The sequence below is a fragment of the Cricetulus griseus genome, chromosome 7, assembly GCF_003668045.3.
Source record: "Cricetulus griseus strain 17A/GY chromosome 7, alternate assembly CriGri-PICRH-1.0, whole genome shotgun sequence".
In the NCBI taxonomy this organism is placed as follows: Eukaryota; Metazoa; Chordata; class Mammalia; order Rodentia; family Cricetidae; genus Cricetulus; species Cricetulus griseus.
In genome coordinates this window covers 8,569,198-8,594,009 of record NC_048600.1, presented here as the reverse complement: position 1 = coordinate 8,594,009, position 24,812 = coordinate 8,569,198, and the positions used below count along the sequence as shown (strand labels likewise).

The 24,812-nt window shown below is 42.3% G+C and overlaps 1 protein-coding gene across 10 annotated transcripts in view; it reads left to right on the top strand.

Moving 5' to 3' along the window:
• The window catches only part of Ltbp1 (latent transforming growth factor beta binding protein 1), a 373,886-nt gene that overhangs the window by 152,615 nt on the left and 196,459 nt on the right, over nucleotides 1-24,812 (top strand). For 2 of the 10 annotated variants that reach the window (XM_027426076.2, XM_027426074.2), the window contains exon 1: nucleotides 10,043-10,427. The exons of 6 other annotated variants lie outside the window; for them this stretch is intronic. In XM_027426076.2, the coding sequence (XP_027281877.1) occupies nucleotides 10,208-10,427 (220 nt within the window). In that variant the 5' untranslated portion in view covers nucleotides 10,043-10,207. Of the gene's footprint in view, nucleotides 1-10,042; nucleotides 10,428-24,812 lie in introns of those variants that run through there. 2 more of the 10 variants (XM_027426077.1, XM_027426075.2) reach the window with 2 other exon arrangements.

Sequence of the window (24,812 nt, the reverse complement as noted above, 5' to 3'; positions counted from 1 at the left end):
ATGAGGTTAAAGAAAACTATTTTACAAAAAAAGTCAGAGAATGAAAATGTCAAAAAGTCATTAGTGTGTTTTGCTAGTTCTCCATTTTATGGCAGACTGCTTCTCTCTTCCCCCCTTGAAACACTGGGCCAGCTCCTGCTGTGTGAGTAAACTATTTGTTGGGTAAGAGTCTTTTGACAGTAAAATATATTGTACCTTCAGAAATACTGGATTTGAGTCCAGGAATAAAAATAGGATTCTTTCTCCTATTTGTAAGGAAGAAAATAGTATTAAAGAAGATAAAACTACAAGAAGGGCAATGAAAGATCAAAGCAATGACAAATTCTCAAGATGTGGTCTTTTAGATGTATTGAATTTTCACAAAAATTATAAAATAAATGTTTAAACACTGTGCTTAAAAAAAAAAAAGACTCATCACAGCGGTAGTGTGTTGGGTGAGGCAAGATTGATGGTGAGTCTAGGGAAATCACAGACCCAGTTCTTTTGTTGGTGTTTGAGTGCATACGTGGTGTTCATGCATATTTGTAGATATGCAGGCATGTGTATGTTTGTGTCCAAATCCAAGTGTGTGCACTTGTGTGTAGAGACCTGAGGTTGGTTTGGGGTGTTTTTCTTGATCATGCTCTATTGTTTTTTGAGGCAAGGTCTTTCCCTGCACCTGGAACTTGTGGATTCTGCTTCTCTAGTCAGTTTGCCTTGAGGATCCCTTGTCTGGCCTTCACAAGTCCTGGGATTAAAGGTGGGCTAAAACACCCACCGGGGTTTTACTGGTTACTGCACATCAGAACACAAGACCTTATTCTTGCCCAGCAAGTAATTTACCAGCTGACCATCTCCCTCATGTCTTGATTCAATTGAAACAAAGATTGAATGCAGGAAGTGGGAACTTAGAGCTGACAGACACGGAAGTAGGGGTGAAGTCTTGCATTGTCAGGGAAGCACTTTTGGCTAGTCTCTCTCTCCAAGCTTAGACCCAAAATGTCTTTGTCTTTTGGGGTAAATTTTATCACTGACTACTTCCCTAAGAGTTGTCACATCTGGGCAATGATGTGCTAATGGTGAATGAATCCTTGGTAAATCAGAAATACATGAAAACTCAAACACCTTACTGACTCCAGATTTTATCTTTGAAATATAAGGGACTTTCTGTTATATGTCAGTATGATTTGTTTGCATAATACATTGTAAAATTTTATTAGCAAAAATTACTTTTCTTTTGAAAATGTGCTGAGAATTTCTATTTCCCGTTGCCTAGTTCATCATTTCTTTTGTTTTATTTAATTTAAAGATAGTTTTACTGAAGAAATCATTAGCCATTTTGTAATGTTTTCATGATTTAGGGGAAATGTTTTGTAATAACTGTAGAATTTGCAAGCCATAATGGCTCCTGATTTCTCTTGCTCTGATGTACTAGTTATTAAAATCTTCTCTGGACAAGTGTATATTTGGCAAATACAGTTTTTTTTTTAATGCAAACTGCATGAGGCTTTATTGTTGTTTAATGAGCTAACCCCAGGTTAGCTCGGGCCTTCCATCCATCCACCATGGCGAATGGCTAGCAAAGACAGCTCGAAGGGTCTGCATAGAGATCTTGTAGGGCAGCGTAAGTGTCTAGGGGTATGCACAGGCTCAGGATTGGTGTGGCTCCAGGCTTGGAGGGCTTGCCCTGTGTTGATTGGTCAACTGGTTGTTATGGCCCATAGGCCCTCCCAGGGTGGTTGCTATGCTCTGCATGTCATTGCTGTGCACTTGTCTGTAAAGCACACCCAGAGCCGTAAAGCATAGCACCACCAGCTAACTTCTGATTGGTTCCTTGCCACGAGGCAGGCATCTGACCTCCTTGTGACTAAGGCAAGGTCACACAAGCACATGTTCGGCTGTTATGACTGCCGGAATGGGGAGCTGGTCCCTTCATTCCCCCATTTTTTTTTTTTTAAATTCCAATCATGGATTTGCTGTCTCTTCAGCGTCCCATCAGGGAGTGAGAGATATTGGCATCCCCATGCAAGGGAGTTCCTTCTGACTTAGCATTTTAACCAGGGAAAATGGTCGATGTATTCTTTCTCATGCTATTTCCTGCTGACTTTGGGATGAAATTAAGGACCCAAGAAGGCTGAAATGCTAGTCAAAACCAAAAAAGGAATTTAGGCAATGGGGAATCCATCAGGGGCTGTTGGCAGACTCTGTTGCAGAGACAGGGGTTGTCCATATCAGCTGGACTGGTTCACATCCACAGCAAGTCCAGGGTTTGCAATCTACTTAGGAACAGCCTGTAGTCAGCAACTGATATACTCAGATGTGTCTGCCAGAAGCAGAAACCTGTTTAAGACATATTTAAACTAGGACTAGAAGTGAAAACTTATTTACTGAAGCCCACAATGTAGAAAAAAGCAGATATCTGGATATCTGTTCAAACAGTAGGAACATATTTATAACTTTGAGTCCTAGCAAAAGCTACAGATTTGGGCTAGAAGCATATACATTTTTTTTTCTGTTCTGAGATCCAGGTATGGATTGGACAGAGGTGCCTTTTGCCTGATGAAAAGCCCTTTAAGTTTATACTTAGATGACAACCAAATAAACCTAAAACCTTGAGCTTGTGACTGAACAGTAGATAGTCACTACTTTATCAGCTAAATACATTTTAAGGCTAAAGGTTTCACAGGTGTGTCCTGTTAATTCCCCACAGGTAGATATTAATATTTATTTAATTTTTTGTCAGCAAGGCCCATTTTTATTACATTAATACCTAAGTACTTGGTGTGAGATGCTTCTTTTCATGAAAGTTATATTCTTAAGGTATTAATAAAAAGAAACTTAGAAAATGAAATGCAAAGTACAATTAGGCAATGTGGGGTGATACGACAGTTTTATCTTGGGTTGCAATGAGGAGCCTCCCTGATACTGTGACAGGAGAAGGCTGAAGAAAATAAGGGAAGAAGCTATGTGTGTCCACAGAAGGACACCCGAGCCCAGGGAACAAGTCAAAGTTTGGAGACAGGAGTGTGTAGGTGTTTGAGGAATGGTGAGAAAGCCAGAGTAGAGGGTGGGGCAAGGTTGTGGGTCTTGGAAGTCTTGGGTGGCTCCACGGGTCTTGGTAAGGCCTTTGGCTTATATCTTGGTCAAAGTGGAAGGGAGGAGAGCCATGATATGACTGCTATTCTTAAGAAGGAGTACACTGAATGCCGTGAGGAGAGTAAGCTGTGGCAGGGGATGGTGGAAAACAGAGTGCAGTTAGAAAACAGCTGAAACAATCTAGACAGAGTCATGGTGCATTGCAGCAGGACATTACCGGGGACCTGAGGAGAAGCTGCTGCTCTCTGAAAAATAACTAGCTAACAGATTTTTGTTATCATGTTGCTGTTACATGGTAGGGAAAAAAAAGAACAAGATTAGAAGAATTAGGCAAGAAAGCTTAATTCTGGATATGTTTTGTTTGACTAGTAACATGTACCTAGCAGAATATGTTGTTGGATTGTTGTGTGTGTGTTTCTGTACATACACATACATTTATGTGTGCACATACATATTTAAAGTATTTCCCATATGAATAAACACATATACACAAGATTAAGGTGATACTGGCTATTGTTATATGTTACTCCACATAAATCTGTAGATGGTGTTTAAGTCCATGAAACAGGGCAGGATAGAGTCATTTATGAATTTAATATATGGAAGATAAGGCTACCAACACTGAGCTCTGGGTCTGTCCCATGAATCGAATTATGAGGATTAGAAGGGAGAAAGTCAAGGAAAGAGCCGACTTTAAGAGATTAGGGTAGCTTAGAAGTCAAGTGAGGAATATATGTCACAAGACGGGGTGCTGTAGTGTGTCATATATTGTAGAAGTTGGAACAGGAGAGACTAGAGTGTTTGGTTAGATCTGATGATGAGGAGTCCACCAGTAGTCTTCCTAACCACAGGTGTAAGGAAGGGTTGACAGCAAAAGCCTGGTTGCTTTTAGCAAACTGAAGAGGAAAAGGTAAGGAGAGTTAGGAGATGGCATTGTATGTGAGGGGGTGCAGTAAAGAAAGTGACAACACGACAGCTATGTGATGTGGTTAAGGTTTTCCTTCTCTCTCTCTCTCTTTCTCTCTCTCTCTTTCTCTCTCTCTCTCTCTTTCCTCCATTCTTCCTTTCCTCCTTTCTTTCTTTCTTTTTCCATTTTTTAATTTGAATTAGAAACAAGATTATTTTAGATGCCAATCCCAGTTCCCTCTCCCTCCCCTCCTCCTTTGCTCCCCCCCCCAACGAAAACCCTACTTATCCCATACCTTTTCTGCTCCCCAGGGAGGGTGAGGCCTTCCATAGGGGATCTTCTGAGTCTGTCATATCCTTTGGGATAGGGCCTAAGCCAACCCCCTTGTGTCTTGGCTCAGGGAGTATTCTTCTATGTGTAATGGGCTCCCAAAGTCCATTCCTAGGCTAGGGTTAAGTGCTGATCAACTACAAGAGGCCCCATAGATTTCTGAGGTCCCCTTACTGACACCCACATTCATGGGGTTTGGATCAGTCCTATCAGTCTGGGGACCAAGAGCTCTCCCTTGTTCAGGTCAGCTGTTTCTGTGGGTTTCTCCAGCTTAGTCTGGACCCCTTTGCTCATCAAAGGCACACATCCCCATGCCCCATACACAGCCTCTTTAATGTGGATGCTGGGGCTGGTTCTTAGAGCCTTATCTTATCTAGGCAAGTGCAAGCACTTTGCCAACTGAGCCACTTCTCAAGCCTCTCATTTCTGCTGTTTGATAAGCATTATCCCAGGCCATACACAAGAACTCATTTTGCTGAACGTAATTTTCTACTTTCCTCTTTGTCCTTCCATAAGACACTTTTCATTAAGTGCGTGTAAGTGTATATTTGTGCTCATGCACTCAAGAGAAATACACCACAGACATGCTGTTGCCTCTATTGATTATTGGGAGAATTTGGAAGGAGTAGAAAGGTCAACTGTCCATTGGAGTTTAATCACTTGTGTGGCAAGGAGGTCCTGCCCAAACTCACGGTAGAAATCTCAACTGACATTCCTTTTGCAGGGTTTTTCCACTCCTGGGCATTGCCCCATGAGGTAATGGATTGGATGTTAACTGGTCATTTCTACCTTGTTTGAAGAATGTAGAGCACTCTGTGGGCATTTAGTACTCTAGTTCTTAAATCTGGAGCTGAATGGGAAAGTCCATACTTTTAAGATTTGAAAGAATTCTTGGCCCCGGGGCAAGTGATGGACTGCAAGTGGCAGCGTGACCACTTGGCTCAGTCTCTCTTGGAGAGAAGAGAGGATGTGTTACCTATGTTGACTCAGCTAATGTGTTCTTTCCATGGGCCTCAGTTAATGGCAGGGTGATGGTTTTTCATCGGAGAGGCTGCCCCGAAGGATGTTGCCTGAGCTCGCTGGTCCCTGTTGTTTAAGTTGTATGGGTGTTGGCATGCTGTCACAGCATTCTGGGTGAATGCTAAGGAGACCATATTTGTGCATGATGCCTGAAGTGAGGCTTGAACTTGTTAGACTTAATTCCTCTGGCTGCTTTGGGTTTTGGTCACATCTTGGTCCGATGACTGAAAGATGGCAATTGTACTTTTTTCTAGGCTGAGGTCTGTTTGTCAGAAACAATTTCCATAGGGTTGAATTTTCTCTTGGGTAGTGATGAAAGCCCCCCCCCCCCCCCCGCCTTAACAAACTTGGGAATCAGCACTTCTGTGACTTCTGTGACACTTGCCGTTCCTCTGAATTGTGGTTTGCTCTGAACCTCTTCTTGGAGGTATAAGTTCACCCAGGGTCTGGCAGAAGCTTCAGACATGATGTTGACTCTTGTGTGTCTTTGACTGACGACTATGAGGCCCTGTGGAGGTGCAAATGGCTCCAGGCAATCTCAACTTTTAGTCAAGGCCTCTAAAACTCGAGGTCTTAAATTGCTTGCTAAAGATTTCTGTTTTTTTTTTTTTTAATTACACTTATTTTCTGTCAGAGAGAACAAGTGTGAAAACTATCCAGTGAGCTCTCTGCTAACTCCTGTCTGGTTCCCTTTTTGCTTCTCAGATTTATTAGCCCTCTCCAGCCAGGACATGGATCTCAACAGGGTCTTTGACCACTGTTAGCCTTGGACTCATTATGAAGCAAGGTCTTAGACAGAAATGACCTCCAGCAACCTGTGAATCCCAGTCCTATGAAGGGGTCAGTAGTCATCCTTGTGTTATGACAGCTCCAAGTCACTTTTTATTTATTTAACATTTGCTGGAAACCAGACACAGGACACAAGGGTCATTCAGTAGTGATTGACTCACAAGGATGTCTCCAATAGCCCAAGTGGCCTTTAGAGGAGAGCCCACATCTATGGTTAGTGACATCCTACTGGACTCTTGCATGGTGATGACTGTGGTCTTTTACTGAATAGTGGACCACAGTTTCCTGCACTTTAAAACTGACAATCAGGACTGGAGAGATGGCCCAGTGGTTAAGAGCACTGGCTGCTCTTCCAGAGGTCCTGAGTTCAATTCCCAGCAACCACATGGTGGCTCACAACCATCTATTATGAGATCTGGTGCCCTCTTCTGGTGTGCAGATACACATGGAAGCAGAATGTTGTATAATAAATATATGAAATCTTTAAAACACACATTTAAAACAAACAACGATCATTCCTTCAGTAGGTTGAAATGGTTTTCAGGTATTGGGGTGGACGCATGTATATTTTTGAATCCATTCAGTGTTTATTGAGGTCCTGATAGGAATCTGAATAACTGGTTAGTATCATTTTTTTCCCAATTCTGATTTTGGAGAGTAGTGTGGGAGCCTCAAACTAAACAGCATGGAGAATTAAGTGCTTCATGATGAGACCAAAGGACCCACCAGGAATACAGGTGTCTACTTTAGAATTAAATTCCAGCAGGGTGCTTGTTAAACACAAGGGGAAGTATGAAAAACCCTGTATCTTCTGCTTCTGAAAAATTGTGCTTGTTGCAAAAAATCAGGATTAAGTCATATGAAACTGTCTCTCCCTTTTGAAAATCCAGATGACTACAGGCCAGAAACATATTTTTTGGCAAAGAAATATAAATTTTTAAAAACAATAGGCTGGGAGACTCTAAAGTGCCTCCAAAGTGACTACTGTAGCTCTGAGGTGAGGCGGGGCTCATGACTGAATACTCACTCTCTTTGGATGTCTCAGTTCACATAAGCAAGCGTAATTGAGGGAACTGGGCATCCACACGGCAGTTGCTGTTGCTACAAGTGAATGCCAGAGAAGACAGAACAGTTGGTACCAGGTTTTTTATTTCATTATTGTACTATGAACCAGAAGAAATAGAAACTTATATTCATCTGAAGGGAGAAGATGCTGTCATTATGTGTCCTCACCCTACCCCTGCGCTTCGGCTTGCCCACACAAAGTATCCTCATGATATTCGTAAGCATGATCTGACAACATTGAGCCCATGCCGATTTGTTTGTGCTACTGGAAAAAAAAAAACCTGGAAGAATTTTGCTTAGCTGACTGTATTCCATTGCATGATTTTGGATTTCTAATGTAGATGCCCAGATAATTTGAAATATTCATGTAACTATTTAAAGCTGTGGGCAGCAAACTGTTTCTTCAAATAAAGTTTTTCTGGAATACAGCCATGCTCACTGTTTGCATTCTGCTCTAAAAAAATTTATATGTCTGAATCTGTGTGTGAGGGGAGGGGCAGTTGTGAGTGATAGACAGGGGCATCAGATTCCTTGGAGCTAGAGTTAGAGGTCTTTTGTGGGCTGACCAACATGGGTACTGGGATCCAAACTTCAGCCTTCAGGATAGCACAAGCGAGTGCTGAGCCACCTTCCCAGCCCTCCATGTGGCTTGGTACAGGTGCATTTGGGTTATGGCAGCAGAGCCAAATGGTTCTGATGGTGTCCTTTGGCCTGCCTTCCTAAAATAATTACTATCTAGCCTTTTATAGATGGTGAACCTCTGCCTTAAGTCCTGATAGCAGCTTCTTATACACTGCCATTTTTGAAGGATGCTGGAAGCCTGTTTGCAAGTAAAATATCTATTCATTAAACCAATTGCTTCCTTCCCTTCCTCCTTCTTTCCTTTTTCCTCTCTTCTTCCTTTTTCCTCTCTTCTTCTTTTCTTTAGTGCCTTCCTTCTTTTCTTTAGATAGGGTCTGGCCACGTAGCCCTAGCTGGCCTGGTACTCACTAGGGAGAACAAGCTGGCCTTGGATTTGCAACAATCTTCCTGCCTCAGTTTCCCAAGTTTACAGGCATAAATCTTGATACCTGGCTTAAATAACCTGTCTTGACCTCTAGTGTTCTAACCTCTAGGGAAGGGAAAACTTTTGGAAACCATTGAAAACAACTGAAAGGCTTTTTTTTTTTTTTTTTTTTTTTTTTTTTTAACCTTCTGAGAAATCTTATGGAGCAGGCCAACACAGCTGATGGCTTCTACCACTTTTTACTTAGGCTTTGTGATAATGTAGCCGCTGGCTTGGAACCTTTGAAGGGCTGCCACGTGGAAGAGACATGGAATTGTGAGACAGGGAAACATTTATCAGGACTAATAAGTTGCAAGAACACATTTTCGTTGGAAATCACCCTGTGCCTAGGATGGGATTCATGGTGATGAGTGAATGCCCTGTCATGAGAGGGTCAGATTAAGCCTGGACAATTGGTTGCTTATAATCCAATCAGTGAATGAGACATGACTGTGTAGGAAAGCCTCTGGGGTCCCACTCCAACTTTGAAATTATAATGGCTTCTCTGGTCAAAATTTGGTGTCTAAGCTCAGATTTGAGCTACAGTTTAATTTATTGTGGGTCTCTAGAAGCATACTGGACGATTTTCTGAAAATACAATTCTGGTCAGGCTAACAAAGTCCAGAGGTGGGGCAGGGGTGAGACTGGATGGGCGACTAGACTGTGATCACCTTTGGAAATTCTGTGAACAGTGGCAGGGTAAAGGCACTGTTTCTCAGAAAACTTAAACTGTCTCTGTCATCAGTTACTGCCAGCATCTCTACTTTAATGCTTCAGGACTGGGGAAGAGGAAGGACCCTAATGTATGTATATCGCACACAGAAGTCAGAACAGGGTACTAGTCTACAGTACAGATTGAGATCTAGCAGTGAAGAACCGTCATGTTGACATCATGTAATCTCTGTATAATTGTGCTGTGTACAATTGTACAGCCATGTTCCTATAAAACTTTATTAACAACAACAACAAAAAGCAGTGGGTCAGGTTTGGCCTGTGGGCCATCATTGGCTGGCCCCACATGGAGACTTCGAAAGTTATGATTGGCTAGAAAATATGTTTCAATTATTTCATGTTTTAGAGAAATGGTAAAATGGAATGTACAAAGTCACATGAGTCCTGAGCCAGGACTCAAAGCCACAATGCATTTTTGGCTTAGTGCCCAATTATGCGATGCAGTGCTACCTCAGCTGGCCTGTCAGATTATAGCATTGGGCTTTTAAGCAAGTACCTTGTAAATGACAGAATTCTCTCTTCAGATGGTCTGTGTACAGAGATGGTGAGAGCTCAGGCTATTTTAATAGAGGCGAACTTCTATCCCCATGACTGGTCCTAACTTTCTCTTCGATGGGCTCTGTACATAAGAAACAAAAATCCAGGTTGTAGGAACTCATATGGACCAATGATGCCCATGAGTTGTGAGAAAGAAATGGGCTCCCACAGCTGCATCATAGGATGTGATCACTTCAGCTGAGAGTGCCAGGAGATTTGAGACAGATGTTTTCAGACATGCCGCATGCCGAAAACATTTCCAGGGGTCGGGCTGCAAATAGTGACTTCATAAGTGGAGAAACGGGAAAGTATGCAAGTTGAGGACACAGGAGTTTATTCACCACTAGGTGCGGGGCCAACCCCTTTTGCTTTACATCTGCCTGTCAGGGTTGGCTCTTTAATCTGCCTGGCCCTGGATGTTGCTCTTTGTCTGCCCGTGAATAAAGTGCAGCATTGTGGTTAGTAATCCCACTCCAGTGACTCGACTTCAAATGTGGTTTTGGAGTGCATCCCGGAGTTCTGTTTGTTAAGCTTCCTACTCCTGTTTCAGAGACACCACTGGCTAGAGAGAGCAGCAAGCAGAGCAGGCTCCCCTCTGCCTGAGACCTGTCGGGCTGTGGGCTGTGGGCGCTCTCTTTCCCTCTCTTGCCCCTTTCTTTCCTTTTTCTTTCTTTTTTTTTAGTTGAAAATTTTTCCAAGGCAAGTTCATGGATAAGCTGATGCGTTTGTTGTTCTTTTTCTGTCTGCCTCTGCTCCTAGTGAGTAACCACACTGGTCGCATCAAGGTGGTCTTTACTCCGAGCATCTGTAAAGTGACCTGCACCAAGGGTAACTGTCAGAACAGCTGCCAGAAGGGGAATACCACGACTCTCATTAGTGAGAACGGCCATGCAGCCGACACCCTGACAGCCACGAACTTCCGAGTGGGTGAGTTCCTGCGTGGTCCCTAACTATCCTTACCTCCAGTCGTTTTATGAGGATATAACACTTGGACACTCTTCTGTTCACATGGCTCTCTCTGCCTGAACAGCTTTCTATCTCTGAAGATGAATGTGCTTGTTTTACGAGGTCTTTTAAGTTGCTTTTTGAAATATTTTTTCAGCCTGATTTTTGGCTTCTTGGGGAAATGGCAACTAGAATATTTCCCCTTATGATTTAGCATCTCCCCAGCTGTTCAGTGATGGGAAGGTACTGAGTGGACCAGACCAGAGTGTTTCTAGGTGAGACCCGAATGTCTAACTTGCATTGCTTAGTTTTGGATTTTAACAGCTTATTGATAAATTAGATCTGTATTAGATTTGACTCCTGTAACCTGGAATGTTGTAATGAAATTAAAATGAAAAGTTTTCATATCCTAAATAATGGGGCTCCTAATTCTTTTTCTCTATAAACTGTCAAAAATCTGCACTTCGGTTTAGGAAGCGATGTAGCCTTGTTTCTTCTGCCATGTGTCTGCTCTGCATCATGGGACAGAATTATAGATTAATGTACAAGATGAATTTGCACAAGAGAGACGAGCGGATTGCTGTCAGCCCACAAGAACTTTAAATATAAACTAGTATTTACTGACTGCATAAATGGGACTTTTGCCTCTTTTAAAATCCTGTTTCTTTTCTGCATTTTTTGTAAGTGGAGAAAGTATTGCGGTCTCCTGAAGCTGTCATAGTGCCATGCCATCATGCAACACAGTATTTTTGTCACTCAAAAAAAAGTCTTTTATTATTTTTTGACCAATTATGGCTTGCCATGTGTACTCAAATAATCCAGACACCCACGTTACTTTCTGAGTTACTCACAAGAATAACCGAAATGTCAGACAGATAATAACACTGGCTAGATCTGGTCTTTTTATGGAATATTGCTGTTTAGTCTTGGGAGTGTGTGTCCGAGGGGTGCAGGAAAGGGATGCTATTTCATTTCATGAGGACAAAGTATGAAGGGCAGCCTGAAGCCCTTACTGGTGCCTTAGTTAGTCTGTGGCATAACTCTAAATTAGTTAACTCTAAGTTAGTGGAAATTCTAAATGAGGCCGAAGCAGTGTTATTGATCATCTGTACTTGGAAAAATAGTATGTGCCATGGATATGATTGAATAAGGTATTGTCATTTTCCTGGCTAGGATTGGGTACTTGGGAAAGTTTTAAGGAGGATTTATCTATTATATGCCAAATGGCACATAGTGCTTAGCAGGCCAGAGAGCCAAGTCTAAGGTGAAGTGTACTGAACTGATTGATGATCAGGCAAATAGACTGGAGTCTTGGTTCTTTTGCTGTCCAGGGCATGCCATTTAGGATTTTGGGGACTCCATTTTTCTCATTCCTCAAATAAATGGGATTATAGATATCGACTCCTAAAACTTACCTCTAAAATCTTACACTGTGGCGTTTATTTTTTACTTATTCTGGTCATTTTGGTGATTCGATATGTTGCCATGCATATGCGAGGCAGAGTGCTCTGCTACTGCCTCCATTCTCAGTCATCTTATGGCTTTTAAAATCCTCAGTAAATAGTGTTATTTCACAGCCTTCTCCTTTTCTATAAACAAGGAGAGGAAGGGAGGAAACTATCCCCAGACAGGAGATAGTGAACTTCAGCGCTTTCTTTCTCATTTCGCTTTTCTGTGCAGGAGTCCTTTCTCACTGCTCTCCTCAGTCGTCATCAGCGTTGTCTGTGCCTCCTGGCACTTATGGCAAATGTTTACAGTAGCAATGACGAAGTCATTGAATGGGTAGTCTTTTCTTTTTTTTTTTTTTTCTGGCTTGCAGCTTATTCATTTTGAAACTAAATCTTTGAAGGCATTGAGAAACAGAGGAAGTCTGCTTGTTAACGCATGCCACACTCTTTCCTTTTTGGCGGTTGCCCAATTGTTTAGGGGCAGATTACACATAGCTTACTCAGAATATAATGTGCGACACAGTTACCCGAAAAAACAGTTCAGAATCAGCCCTTAGCACCCCATAAGAGGATTGGCATTGCCATTTAACTTTTCAAAAGTGTAAGAGCAATTAAACATTTTTTAAAACTCTGTTTACATTGAGTAGTTTCACAACGGAAACCATTTCAGTTCAAATATCAGAGGGCTTGAGGGGCATGTTTTACAATTTATCTTTATTGAAAAGTGATGTCTTAGCAAACTTGTAAAGTGTGATCCTTCAGAAACACAGCAAAGTCAAAAAATCATTTGTATGTTTTGGTTTTTTTGGACTTTATTGGTGTAATATATTTTATTATTTATAAAGAGTAGTTTTCTGACTTATTTTCTCTTCCTTTGTACTTTTGTATAAGGTCATACGTATTTTGACAAATAAGATATATGCATAGTAAATAGTATAATTTGTGGAAAATTCAAGTGCTCATAGCTTGCTAACAAAGGGTCCTAAAGGTGTTGGCCTGATGTGCTTTTCTGGGGAAGGCCAGACAATACAATTGAGTATTCATGGCTTCTGTGGCCTGTCATAGCGCTCCTCTCTGCTGCTCTGTAGACAGTATATAGGAGAGCAGACGCTGTGGCCCAATGCCAGTTGGTATGCAACATTTGTCTCAAGTTCAAGTTTGTGGATCCCTGCCCCAAGGAGTCAAAAAAAAAAAAAAAAAAAAAAAAAAAAAAAAAAAAAAAAAACGATCGAAAGACTATCCCATGAAGTCCACAGGATAGTTTAATGACATGACCCACATAGACAAAACTTATGATGTTTTTCTGGTGATTTACCCATCTTTGAAGGGAGCAGAGCTAATCTTACTGTTACCCAATTTTTGCAGTAAGGAAATAGGTACAGAGGGTTAAGTGAACTGGGCTTAGACATACAACCAGTTGCTTAGCAAAGAGTGGAACAATCTCTTTACATCATCCCCATGCTTACTTCCCTGGCGTCTGAGTTCCATGCATTGAAGGGACACCTTGAGGAATCTCTTGGAGTTGGAACATGTAGAGAGACTGAAGAAAGAGGTGTGGGCGGGTATGGAGAGGGAGGAGCATGAGGATATATGAACTAGGAGGGAGAGGGAGAATATATGAATTAACAAAGCCTGGTACTTAAGGGTCAAATTCCTGACTTCATCATAGCCAAGCTCTGGCTCTTTACCCTCTCGGGTCCCAGGTTACTCCACCTACCCTGGGCAGTCACTAATCGATGTGCAGAGGACTGCTCTGTAAGAGGCTATGCCTTGGGTCCCTTCTTTATTCATGCTACCTATGGGTGGGCCTTCTGTGCTGTTCTGACTACGTGTTGGGCTGGTGGATGTGAGCAAAGCAGCAGGTATTTCCCTACTTCTCTGGTGATGATTAACCCTAATAATCTCTGCCCTTGAGTATCCAGTGAGAGAGTCAGGAAGTAGAATCTCTATTAAATGAGACTTTCGAAGTGAGGCCTCCAGGCTGGAATGTAGTTCAGGGGCAGAATTCTTCTTGCTGAGAATGTACAAAGCCCCAGTACCCAAAAGAAATAAATCCGTAAAAGATCTTATAAGGGAAAGAGTGAGGACCTCATGGAGATGATTTTTAAGGGATGCATCACTTCTGCATCATAATAATAAGGTGGAGTAGAGAATTTTTACATTGATTCGTATTGTCTATAAAGCAGATTTCTAATGATACTGACTTGTTTTCAGTGACAGCGGTTTTCTCTCTGCTTCCCTCTTTCCTCCATTTCTTTCTTTTGAAAAATGAAAACTTACCTACAGGTGGGTGGGCTGGCTTTGTCCGTTCAATGCTGCTGTGTCAATGGCTTCTTAACCTGTGTGTGTGTGTGTAGTGTGTGTGTGTGTGTGTGTGTGTGTGTGTGTGTGTGTGTGTGTAATGAAAATCAGGTGTTTGTGTGTATGAAGAAAGAGGGACTAAAAAGACTCATTGGTGTTGCAATCAGAATATCACAAACCCTGCAGACATGCTATCTGTTGTGACTTCTTAAGAGATGAGAACAGAGACAACATAAACTGCTCTGCATCCTGTTCACACTGTGCTGTTTCTCTGTGTGTTTAGAAAGGACTTCTGTCCTATGAATACTCAGTAAGTAACTACAGAAATGTATCTGATAAATTGGAAACTGCATCCCCATCTGTTATTTCATTTTCGAGAACTCAGTGGTGACAGCCATAATCTGCAGATGTGAGAACCAGAGGCATTTGTGGCTTGATTGAAGACGACTTTCAACATTTCTTATAGTGTCTCAGTCCCTCCAGCTATCTCATGTTGCTTCCGCTGACCACGTATTAAGTAATTATGCATAAAGCAGGATGCTAGGTTTTACATGAAGACCCACCCTGTGTTCTTTCCTCTGATTGTATAGTAAGTGATTATGAGTATAGCGGGGTCCTAGGTTTTACATGATGGACAAACCATAAATCTACTGTTGTAAGGAGGAGATGAAGAAGATGCATACAGAACAATATGCCAAGGTAGATCACGCTGAGCTGGAGTCCTGAGAAGAGATGAGGAATCACTTCCCACTGGGGGTGGGTATTTGGAGAGGGAAGGGGTATCCCTCTATGCCTCCGTGTAGCCCACCCTGCTCTCTCTCCTCCTCAGCATATTGTCACACAGGGAATCAGTGATCATCGCCTGCTTGTTGACTGACATGGGCTGTGAAACTCTAAACATTATGAAGTCTTCATATAAAAATAAATGAGAGGCAAAGAGAACTGACAGGGGAAGAAGGATTTTCCCATTAAATTCAGTGTGAAGACAAAACAGCAGGTGGTTCTGTGGAACTGGGAATAGTTTGTTTTCGCAATAACAAATGGTGAGTCTGTCAAGGCTGTGAAAGCCTTGAACTTCAAGCTCAGAAATATGAACTTTGCTCACTGAGGAAGCCCTCCAGAAAGGTGATGCTGATGCCTATCAATCATTTTGAACAAGAGGAAGAGATGTGCTCACTGTTTTCAGACAGGAACCTGGTGTGTTTGGAGGATCACTTTCTGGGTGAATGACCACCCCACCGTTCTTCTGTTCACCTCATGCTCTGTGTTGGAAACCTCCCCATCTGTCTTAGGACTCAGCTTCCAAAGACTGTACTTTAGGGGCGTGGAGGGGGGGCTAGCAATTTATGTTGCTGAATCCATTCTAAAGGTTGTCTTCACAAGAAGGGACAAAGATGGCTATCAGTGAAGTGCTAAATAAACTGATATAAGAGCTCAGGGTGGGGAAACAGATTATTTTTTTCCTCAGAAACTTTGTTCAAATGCCAGCTCATCCATGAAAATGCCCCGGGACTCATTCTGATGAACTGGAGACTGTATTTTCTTCCCAATAAATTTTATAGGTATACCTTCTGGGGTTTAAAGGTGATTCATTACAACAGTTAAAAAAATGGTTGCCTTTCATTGGGGCAATGTAGAATGCCTAGAAACTTGTCAAAGAAACCACTCCAAAATTTATTTATTATTGGCAGAGCATGGTAGCACACACTTTTAATTCCAGCACTCGGGGCAGAGGCAGATGAATCTCTATGAGTTCAAGGCCAGCCTGGACTACACAAAGAATTCTAGGTCATCCCAGACTATATAGTGAGACCCTGTCTCACAAAGCAACTATATGTCTGTCTGTCTATCTATCTATCTATCTATCTATCTATCTATCTATCTGTCTATCATTATTTTCTAACAATAAAAACCATAATGTAGGATATTTCCATCTTTACTTTAAATTGTAAAGTACCCTTAAAGGGTTGATATCCAAACCTTAATTCATTTAACATGTATGTTGAATGTACATTAGGTGTCAGAGATGAGTTTAGGCATTAGAGAAACAACAATGGATGAAACAGGCAAAGTCCTTCCTCCTCCCCCATCACATTAATGTACATGTAATGTGACATATCATGTGCTTGCTTCATGGATGAACCTTGAGGACATTATGCTATGTGAATCACAGCTTGCTTGTGATTCAGTGTCCCTGAGGTACCTAGAGCTGTCAGGTTCATGGAGGCAGAAATTGCAGCAGTGATGATTGCCAGAGGTGGGAGGGAGGGCAGAATGGAAAGTTTATTAGTGGGGATAGAGCTCTAGTTTTGCAAGATAAAGGCATTCTGGAGAAAACATGCCCAGCTATGTGAGTGTACTCAGATATATTGGGTGTATGTTTCAGAATGACTAAGATTCTACAGGTTATTCTGCATGTATTCTGCATACAAATACTATATACATACATATATGTGTGTGTATTGTATTAGTTAAGGTTTTACTGCTGTGAAAAGATACTGTGCCTAAGGCAACCTAAAGAAGAAAGAGTTTTTTGGAACTTACAGTTTCACAAGGTAAGTTCATGACCAACACATTGGAGGAGCATGGCAGCACACAGGCAGGCATGGTGTTAGATCAGTAGCTGAGAGCTTACATCTTGACATATGAGTGTAAAGCAGAGAGATAATTGGGGATGGCATGGGCTTTTGAAATCTCAAAGCCCACCCCAAGCAACACATCTCCTCCAACAAGGCCACACCTCCTAAGCCTTTCTAAGCAGTCTCACCAAATTGGGACCAGGTATTCAAACACATGAGCCTATGGGGACCATTCTCATCCAAACTGCCATATGTAATCTGCTCTCTTTCTGTTTCTATGCAGTTATAAACAATCTGTTGTAAGATATGGTATATATAAAATGCCAGGAAGTGGTAAATACCATGGAAGACAGTAATGGACAGAAAGAGGACAGAGACTGGGAAGGGCTGGAAGTGTGGGTTGCTGGTTTTGACAACATCTCTGTGAACTGCATCAAACTCTGTGAGGGAGCATCACAATGGCATTGTCTGTGCAAGCCTGATTAGATTAAAAAAATGAGCATTTTCTTTCATATGATGTACTTTGATTATATTCTTTCCCCTTTCGACTCCCCCTAGATCCCTCACACTTCATACCCACCCAACTTCATGTTCTTCCTCTCCCTCAAAAACAAACAAGCAAAACAAAACAGGAGAAACAACCAAACCAAGAAAACAAAAACAAAAACAAACAAAAAAACAAGAAAACTGCAGAAACAGAAAGAAAATTAGAAAAGAAAATCTGTAAGATCTTAAAAAAACACTAATCCAAAGTGCACACATATACACAGACACACATATACACAGACACACATGTGCACACACACACAGACACATACCAACACACACAGACACATTCCCAACATATACACACCCCACACACATACATACACACAGACACACACCCACACACACAGACACACACCCACACACATAGACACACACCCATACAGATACACACACACACACACACACACAGACACACACCCATACAGATACACACACACACACACACACACACACAGACACACACCCATACAGATACACACCACACACACACACACACACACACACACACCACACACACAGACACACACACACACACACACACACACACACACACACACACACACACACACACACACACACACACACACACACACACACACACACACACACACACACACACACAGACACACATACAGATACACACACACACACACACACACACACACACACACACACACACAGATACACACACACACACACACACACACACACACACACACACACACACACTGGCTAGCTAATCCCGGGCATGGGACCCTCTCTGGAGCATGGTTGCTATACTCAGTGGTACTCCATTGGAGAAAACAGATTTTCCATTTATCAATTGCAGATAGCTTCCTGGTTAGGGGTGGGGCTTTGTGTCAACTTCCCCTTTTAGGTCTGGGTTGTTTTTTTTTTTTTTTTTATGTAGCTATCATATGTGAATCTGTCTTGTGTCTGGATGACACTGAGTCTTTGGAGCCATTACCACTCTCTGCCTCTTACAGTCTTTCACATAGACTCTGAGTCTTGAGGGGAGAGGTTTGATAAAGATAACCCATTTAGGGCTGAGTGTTTGCCTGGATACAGAGAATGCCAGAAAGGCCTGCGTTAGTGGCTTTCATCTTCAAATTCAGTCTGCCGTCTTGGGCTCAGTTTCATGGATCTGTGTCAGGGAATCAGATTAATGTCTGTGAAGATCAGCCTTCTACACAAAGGACTTGTCAAGAGAGGCAAGCAAGTCTTGTCCTCTAGTGGGGAAACAAAAGTAAAGAATGGTCCTGCAGTTATGACAAAAGGAAACTTGGTAATTTGCATCAGGAAGTGAAGGGATTCCCATATATAAGCTTCACAAAACAGTGTTATCTTTTTCTCTAACTTTCTTTTATATAGGATAGGTCACATGTCATTTGTGGGTAAGCTGGCTTTTAATATGGGGGGCAGGGTGATTCCTTTGTGAATAAATGTGTCTTTCTCCACCTCCCACTCCGTGTGTGTGTGTGTGTGTGTGTGTGTGTGTGTGTGTGTGTGTGTGTGTGTAAGGTCAAAGGAAGGTCTGGTTGAAAAAATTCATGGAAGGGCAGTTGTAGCGGTTAGTTAAAATACATAGAGATAGTTGGTTAACGTGAAGTAACATCCAGAGAGAACAAGGTCGTTTTTGATTGGAGAGATGCCCAGGATCGAGAAGGTGACAGGTGCTCCTCTGATAGTATCACAAAGTACATCTGTAGCCAGGACAGTTTTTAAAAGCCATATTTAGAGAGAGGCCTCAGCTGTTGACTACATCGCAAGAAAAGCTCATGTGACTCCTGGGCTCTTTTAAAGCCATACCTGACCTGTCAGAGAGTGAAATGGGGGTCTTTGATGCCTTGTGATAAGCAGCCAGAATAAATAACATGATGTCACAATGTGGAACCTTTCTCACTATGTGAGTTTGCTCAGGTGATGTGTTCTGTGCTATCATATAGACTACTTTGCAGAGCTTTTGGGGCCTCTAGGAACTTCTGTTGTCTGGCTCCTTCACTTTTATTTTTATGGTGTCCCTTCATCCATGCTTGATGCTCTATCTCTGCCAAACTGAGCCTCTGGGATGCCAAATGTACCCATTTTCAGGTCCTCTGAGCCGCTTCTCACATAGCTCCCTCTGCCCAGGCATGACTCCCTCATCCATTCTGGCCAGCCTATTGCCTGTTTCATTTCAGACAGGTACAAACCACGTTCAGTGTCTCATGGTTCCCCTCTTTGTTGGAATGACTGTTTTTTCACTGTACTTGGAGCCACTTGGACATAAATACCTGTGTGCTTCAACTCAGTATCCCTGAAGCCAGCATAGCACTTCATTCTTGTGATGGTCAGTGGGGTTTATATGCGAGGGCCTGTGCTGTGGGAGCATGTGGATAGCTGTCTTAACCTAGTCCATTAATTCTAAGGCAAGGGACAGTCACAGAAGTAAAACAATCAATTGAATTGTCTCTCTACAATTTAGAAGAGATGGACACACACACACACACACACACACACACACACACACACAGAGAGAGAGAGAGAGAGAGAGAGAGAGAGAGAGATACACACAGAGAGAAACAGAGACAGAGATGGACAGAGACGGAAAGATTCAGAGACAGAGATGGACATACACAGAGAGAGACAGACACATGCACACACACATGAGAGAGATACAGAGAGATAGAGAGAGACAGAGAAACACACAGAATGAATTTCATTCACCAAAAGATGCCTGAGAAAGGCCTTGTCTGCTTGGGAAGATACATCAGTGGTACAGAACTTGCCTAGGTTGCATGAGGTCCTGGGCTCAGTCTCTAGAACTGGAGGAAAGCGGTGGTGTATTCCATAATACTTTACATGGAGATAAATATTCAACACTGAGAGTACAGTACTTGCCAGTCACAGCAGACTACAGTCTGACTTCTGTAGCCTTAGTACAGTTGCTCCTCAGTATGGAATTCCAGACCATTTCTCCTAAGGAAACATTAAGTCTTTTTAGGTAGACCTTTAAGTTTTGCTTCAAGTAGTGCTGTGCATTATGAACTGGCCTCAGGATCCTGGTATTTTTCTCTCTGATTCTCAAGTTCCACACTGCTAAAGTGATGGGTTGCATGTTGAACTTTAGGTAGATCCTAAGAATCTAGGGAGGAAGCAAGCTGGAGGTAGATATGACATCTTGAATTGATGAAAAGAACTGTGTGCTTTTCTGAAGAAGTTCCATCCTTCCTATACCTTGTAAACTCTGTCTCCAGTGCTGCAGAGTTGGGGCTGGTAGAGGGAGTGAATGCACTTATGGTATGCTCCTGGCTCCTGGAGCCTGGATCAGGCATGCTCCTTGTGGTAGTGGTCCCTTGTGGTACTGATCCTTGTTGCTGGAGGTTTTGGCCTAGCAGGTCCTGCTGCCCTTGACCCCAAATAAATACATGGACTCTATATTAATTGTGAAACTGTTGGCCGGTGGCTTGGGCTTCTTATTGACTATCTCTGTCTTAATTATTAACTCATTCCTATTAATCTACTAGTCTGTGGCTTACCCGGTAATGCCTGGCATGTTGTTACTCCTTTGGCAGCAAGACATCTCTGTGGCGGGCTATCTCTGCCTACCTCTCCCAGAATTCTCCTGGTCTCCTAGTCCCACCTATCTTCCTGCCTCATTGGCTGAACGGTGTTTTATTCATCAACCAATAAGAGAAACCTGTATACAGAAGGACATTCCCCCATCAGATCCTAACAGCACAGCAGAGAGAATGAAAGATCCATCTTTCAGTTGCTCCTGGGTCTATCCATCCTTGTTTACATTTAGTCTTGCTGAGGAAGGTCTGAGTTTGCACAGAGCACTGTCCTGTATGGTTACCCTGTGGTCTCCGTGACACGCCTCTCTGCTTGGCCCATGTGTATCTTTGCGGATTTCACTTGCTTACACAGGAAGTGCTTGCATGTTGCCAAGACTGCTGACAAAGGTGGATGAAGTCAAATAGTATAATACACTCTGGAAGCCAGAGCCGTGGTCAGGAGGAAAAGCCAGCAACCTGAAGAGATGGGAGCATCTCCAACAAGGCTGGTTATTATGGTTGCTCCTTCTCTGCATTCTTATTCCACTACCAGTTGTATAACTTCTATGCTTTGAGGGTACAGTAAACTTAGGGAATTTGGACATGATTCGGCATGTACCTACAGCATATATTGGCATAGGAATTGGCCTACATTTTGCATCTATTGGCTATACCAAGCATTTGTACCAATTTTTAACAATCAAGGTATACACACACACACACACACACACACACACACACACACACACACACACACACACATATTTCTAAGTGGAGAGTGAATATGTGTATAACTTGCAAAACGTCCTGGAACTAACATCACAGATGATGTGAAAACGTTTTTTTGGGGGACAGCCACACAATCTTCTTCATGCTAAGCAGTTCAGGGAAATAAAATAACTACCAAATGGGGAAGAATAGTTGGAAGTTTGAGATTTATTCTCTCGAAGTCGTATCACAAATACAGAAAATGGAAGTGTCAGCTGCCCTCCATTGCCAGTTTAGTGTGGTGTTTTCATTGATACGCTTGTTAAAACTTGATTTTCTCTTTAGAGCTGAAGAAATGGTTTGCTGCTCAACTTCATTATCTTGAATTTAGACTCAGGCAATAATTGCTGACAAACTGGCAGGGCTACATGTTGGCTTCTCCCGAGAGCTGGTGGAAGAATGTAACAAAATCTAACACCGGTTCATGCAGCCATGAAAGGTTTCTTTACTTCAAAACCAAGCTTAGGATGCCCGGGAGAGTCCAGAAGAATTGGTTCCGCATTGTAGGGATGTTCTGTGATTTGCTGGTGCAAAAGCTTGACCTAATTTTCATCCGATTTTTTCTCTCTCCAAGAGGTGAGAGGAAAAAGATGCTAAATCTCTTGGAGTGAGGAAAGTAGACCATTTCCCTTTCCCTGACAGATTAGGAAACACACTAGAACATTCTTAGGTAAAATCTTATTTAGCCAGATTAAAGTTTGCTCCCTTTTGCCACTGCATTGTTCCTCTCTGAAGAAAGCGTGATTTACAAGCCCTGTGGATCTTCTTGTGGCATTAATAACATCTTGAGGCAGCTGTTTTATTGGGTGTATACAGGGGGTAATTAGAAACATCTGAGTATCCCATATTATGCCTAGAGCACCATGGCATTGAGCTAAAAAGAAAAAAAATACTCCAAAGTTGTGCACTTAGTAAATGCATGGATTCCTCATTAAACCAATTGCATTTTGTGTGATATACCATTTTTCAAAGATAAGCCAAACTCTTTAGACTGAAAATATTCTTTCATTGAAATATTCTCATGGCAGAAATCATTGCCTTATTTGGTAAAACACCCATGACTCTGCTGCCCATACCATAATTATTATTTCCCTAGCTGTCAAACTTCATCATATTATAGACTGTTTGCTGCCAAAAGTATTTCTTCTTTTAACCTGGCAGTGGCTTAAATTCTAGAATTCCAAGGGAGCTCATTTAGGAAATTAACTCTTAAAATCATCCTGCACCAGGGACCAGTAGTGTCCAATTTTCCTTGTAGTTAATTCTGGAAATCAACTGGGATACAGGACCTTGGGCTCCAGTTCAGCTAGTGTTTGGAACCGGACCTGCTGTACTGGTGGTTGAGTTGGAAGCATTTGGGTAATGCAGCAGTAACAGCAGTGTCTTTCATCCCAGCTTTCCTTCCTTTAAGACAAAACAATTTGGTGGGAGTGAGTCAATGAGTGGCTCCTTTCCTCTTCATTCACAAATAGCTAGACCCTCAGAGGAGTCAAAGTTGGGTCAAGATGACAGACTCTGGGCAGATGAGCCTGGGTTTAAGTTGGAGGCACCCCATGCCTCTACCGCTTATCTACCTTTGTGTGTCATCTCTGGGTGTACTGTTTGCTCTTTGTAGTCTGTGTGAATGAGAATACTTATGGATTTCTGAGGGAACACGTGTTTGTCTGGAGGCTACTCATTACTTACAAAGCCATTGGAAGAAGTGGAGTCACACATATATATATATATATATATATATATATATATATATATATATATATATGGGATGTTTTCTTGGTAGAGGCACCAACTCCAACAAGTCTAGGCTGGCCAGCCACGTCCCAGGGATCTGTCTACCTTTGTCTCCCTAACCCTGGTGTAAAAATCGTACAGCAAGACTGTACTTTTATGTTCCATGGGTTCTAGGGATCAGACTCTGGTACTGTACCTGCAAGGAAAGCCTTTACATACCAGCCCCTGTAATACTCACTGATTTCCTCAATACCTTATTTAGCAAGTACCAGAAGAGCCTGATTCAGACAATGAGATGATGTTGACCTTTGCACATCTCCTGCCTCAGCTGGTGTCTCCCTTAAATCAGAGATTTCCTTACCCTGCCTGATGGTCTTTTGGAACAGTGCCACCAGAGTAGTTAAGACTTTGGGGTACTTGTGCATCCTTGCTGCAGGAGACGCTACATGGCATGGCCTCTCTTGTCACTCTACTGTTTCAGCATGATTTAGTGTGCTCCTATGTTCAGATTTTTTCAGGAGACAAAGTCCAACCACACCAAACTCTCAAGTGTTTTGATCCTTTGTGCTCCAGTAGGACCAAGCAGTTTCTGCAGTCCAGCCAACACCCCCTAATAGCAGAATGGCTGTTACTGCCCTTTTGTCCTCAGCTTAGGAATGTAGCCCAAGCCCCCAAATGAAAATCTAGTTCCCTGTATAATGTTCTACTAATGATAATTGCCCTTAGTGAGGTATTCTGATGTGAAAGATGAGCCTTTTGGCTTATTAGTCATGGGACAGATAATTGATATTTTTCTGGAAAAGCAGAAAGGGAGATATTTACAGTGCCCTACTTATGAGTTAAGTGCCCCCCACACCTAGCCTGGGATTACTATTAAGCACCTTAACCGTGTCCAAAAGTGCACTTTAGAGATAAGATAATAGGGGCACTTAGGGTGCAACTGCCCCAAGCCTGCCACTCCACAGTCATGTTTTGAACCTGTAGACTAAAAGTGCCAAGATTCCTACTTGTGAACATGGAGCTCAAGAGTGTGAGGGTCGAGCATGGAGCAGTTAAATTAGCAGAAAATGAAGTACAGATCAACTCAGGTGAATAGCAAAGCTGCATCTTACCCTCCCTGGGCCCTGCTAGCTCATACTCTCCCTTCACTTCCATCTGACCTCTTCTTCTTTCTTCGTGGTCTTTGTTCACCCATCTTCAGCAGTCATGCCCGTAGTTGGTGTTCACTGAGATCTTTGTTCCCTTAATCCTCACAACAAGTGGGAAGAGGAGAAGCTGTTTGTATATAATGGTAGTGCATTCCCTCCTGCTCTCAGAGAAGCATTTGGCAATGCCAATATACACGTTTGCTTTCCAAACTTGAGCAGGTGGTTAGCTTGTAGCTGGCAACTAGCAGGCAGAGGCAGAGGTTAGCGGTCTAAACATCTTACAAAATGGGACATCACCTACAGACAT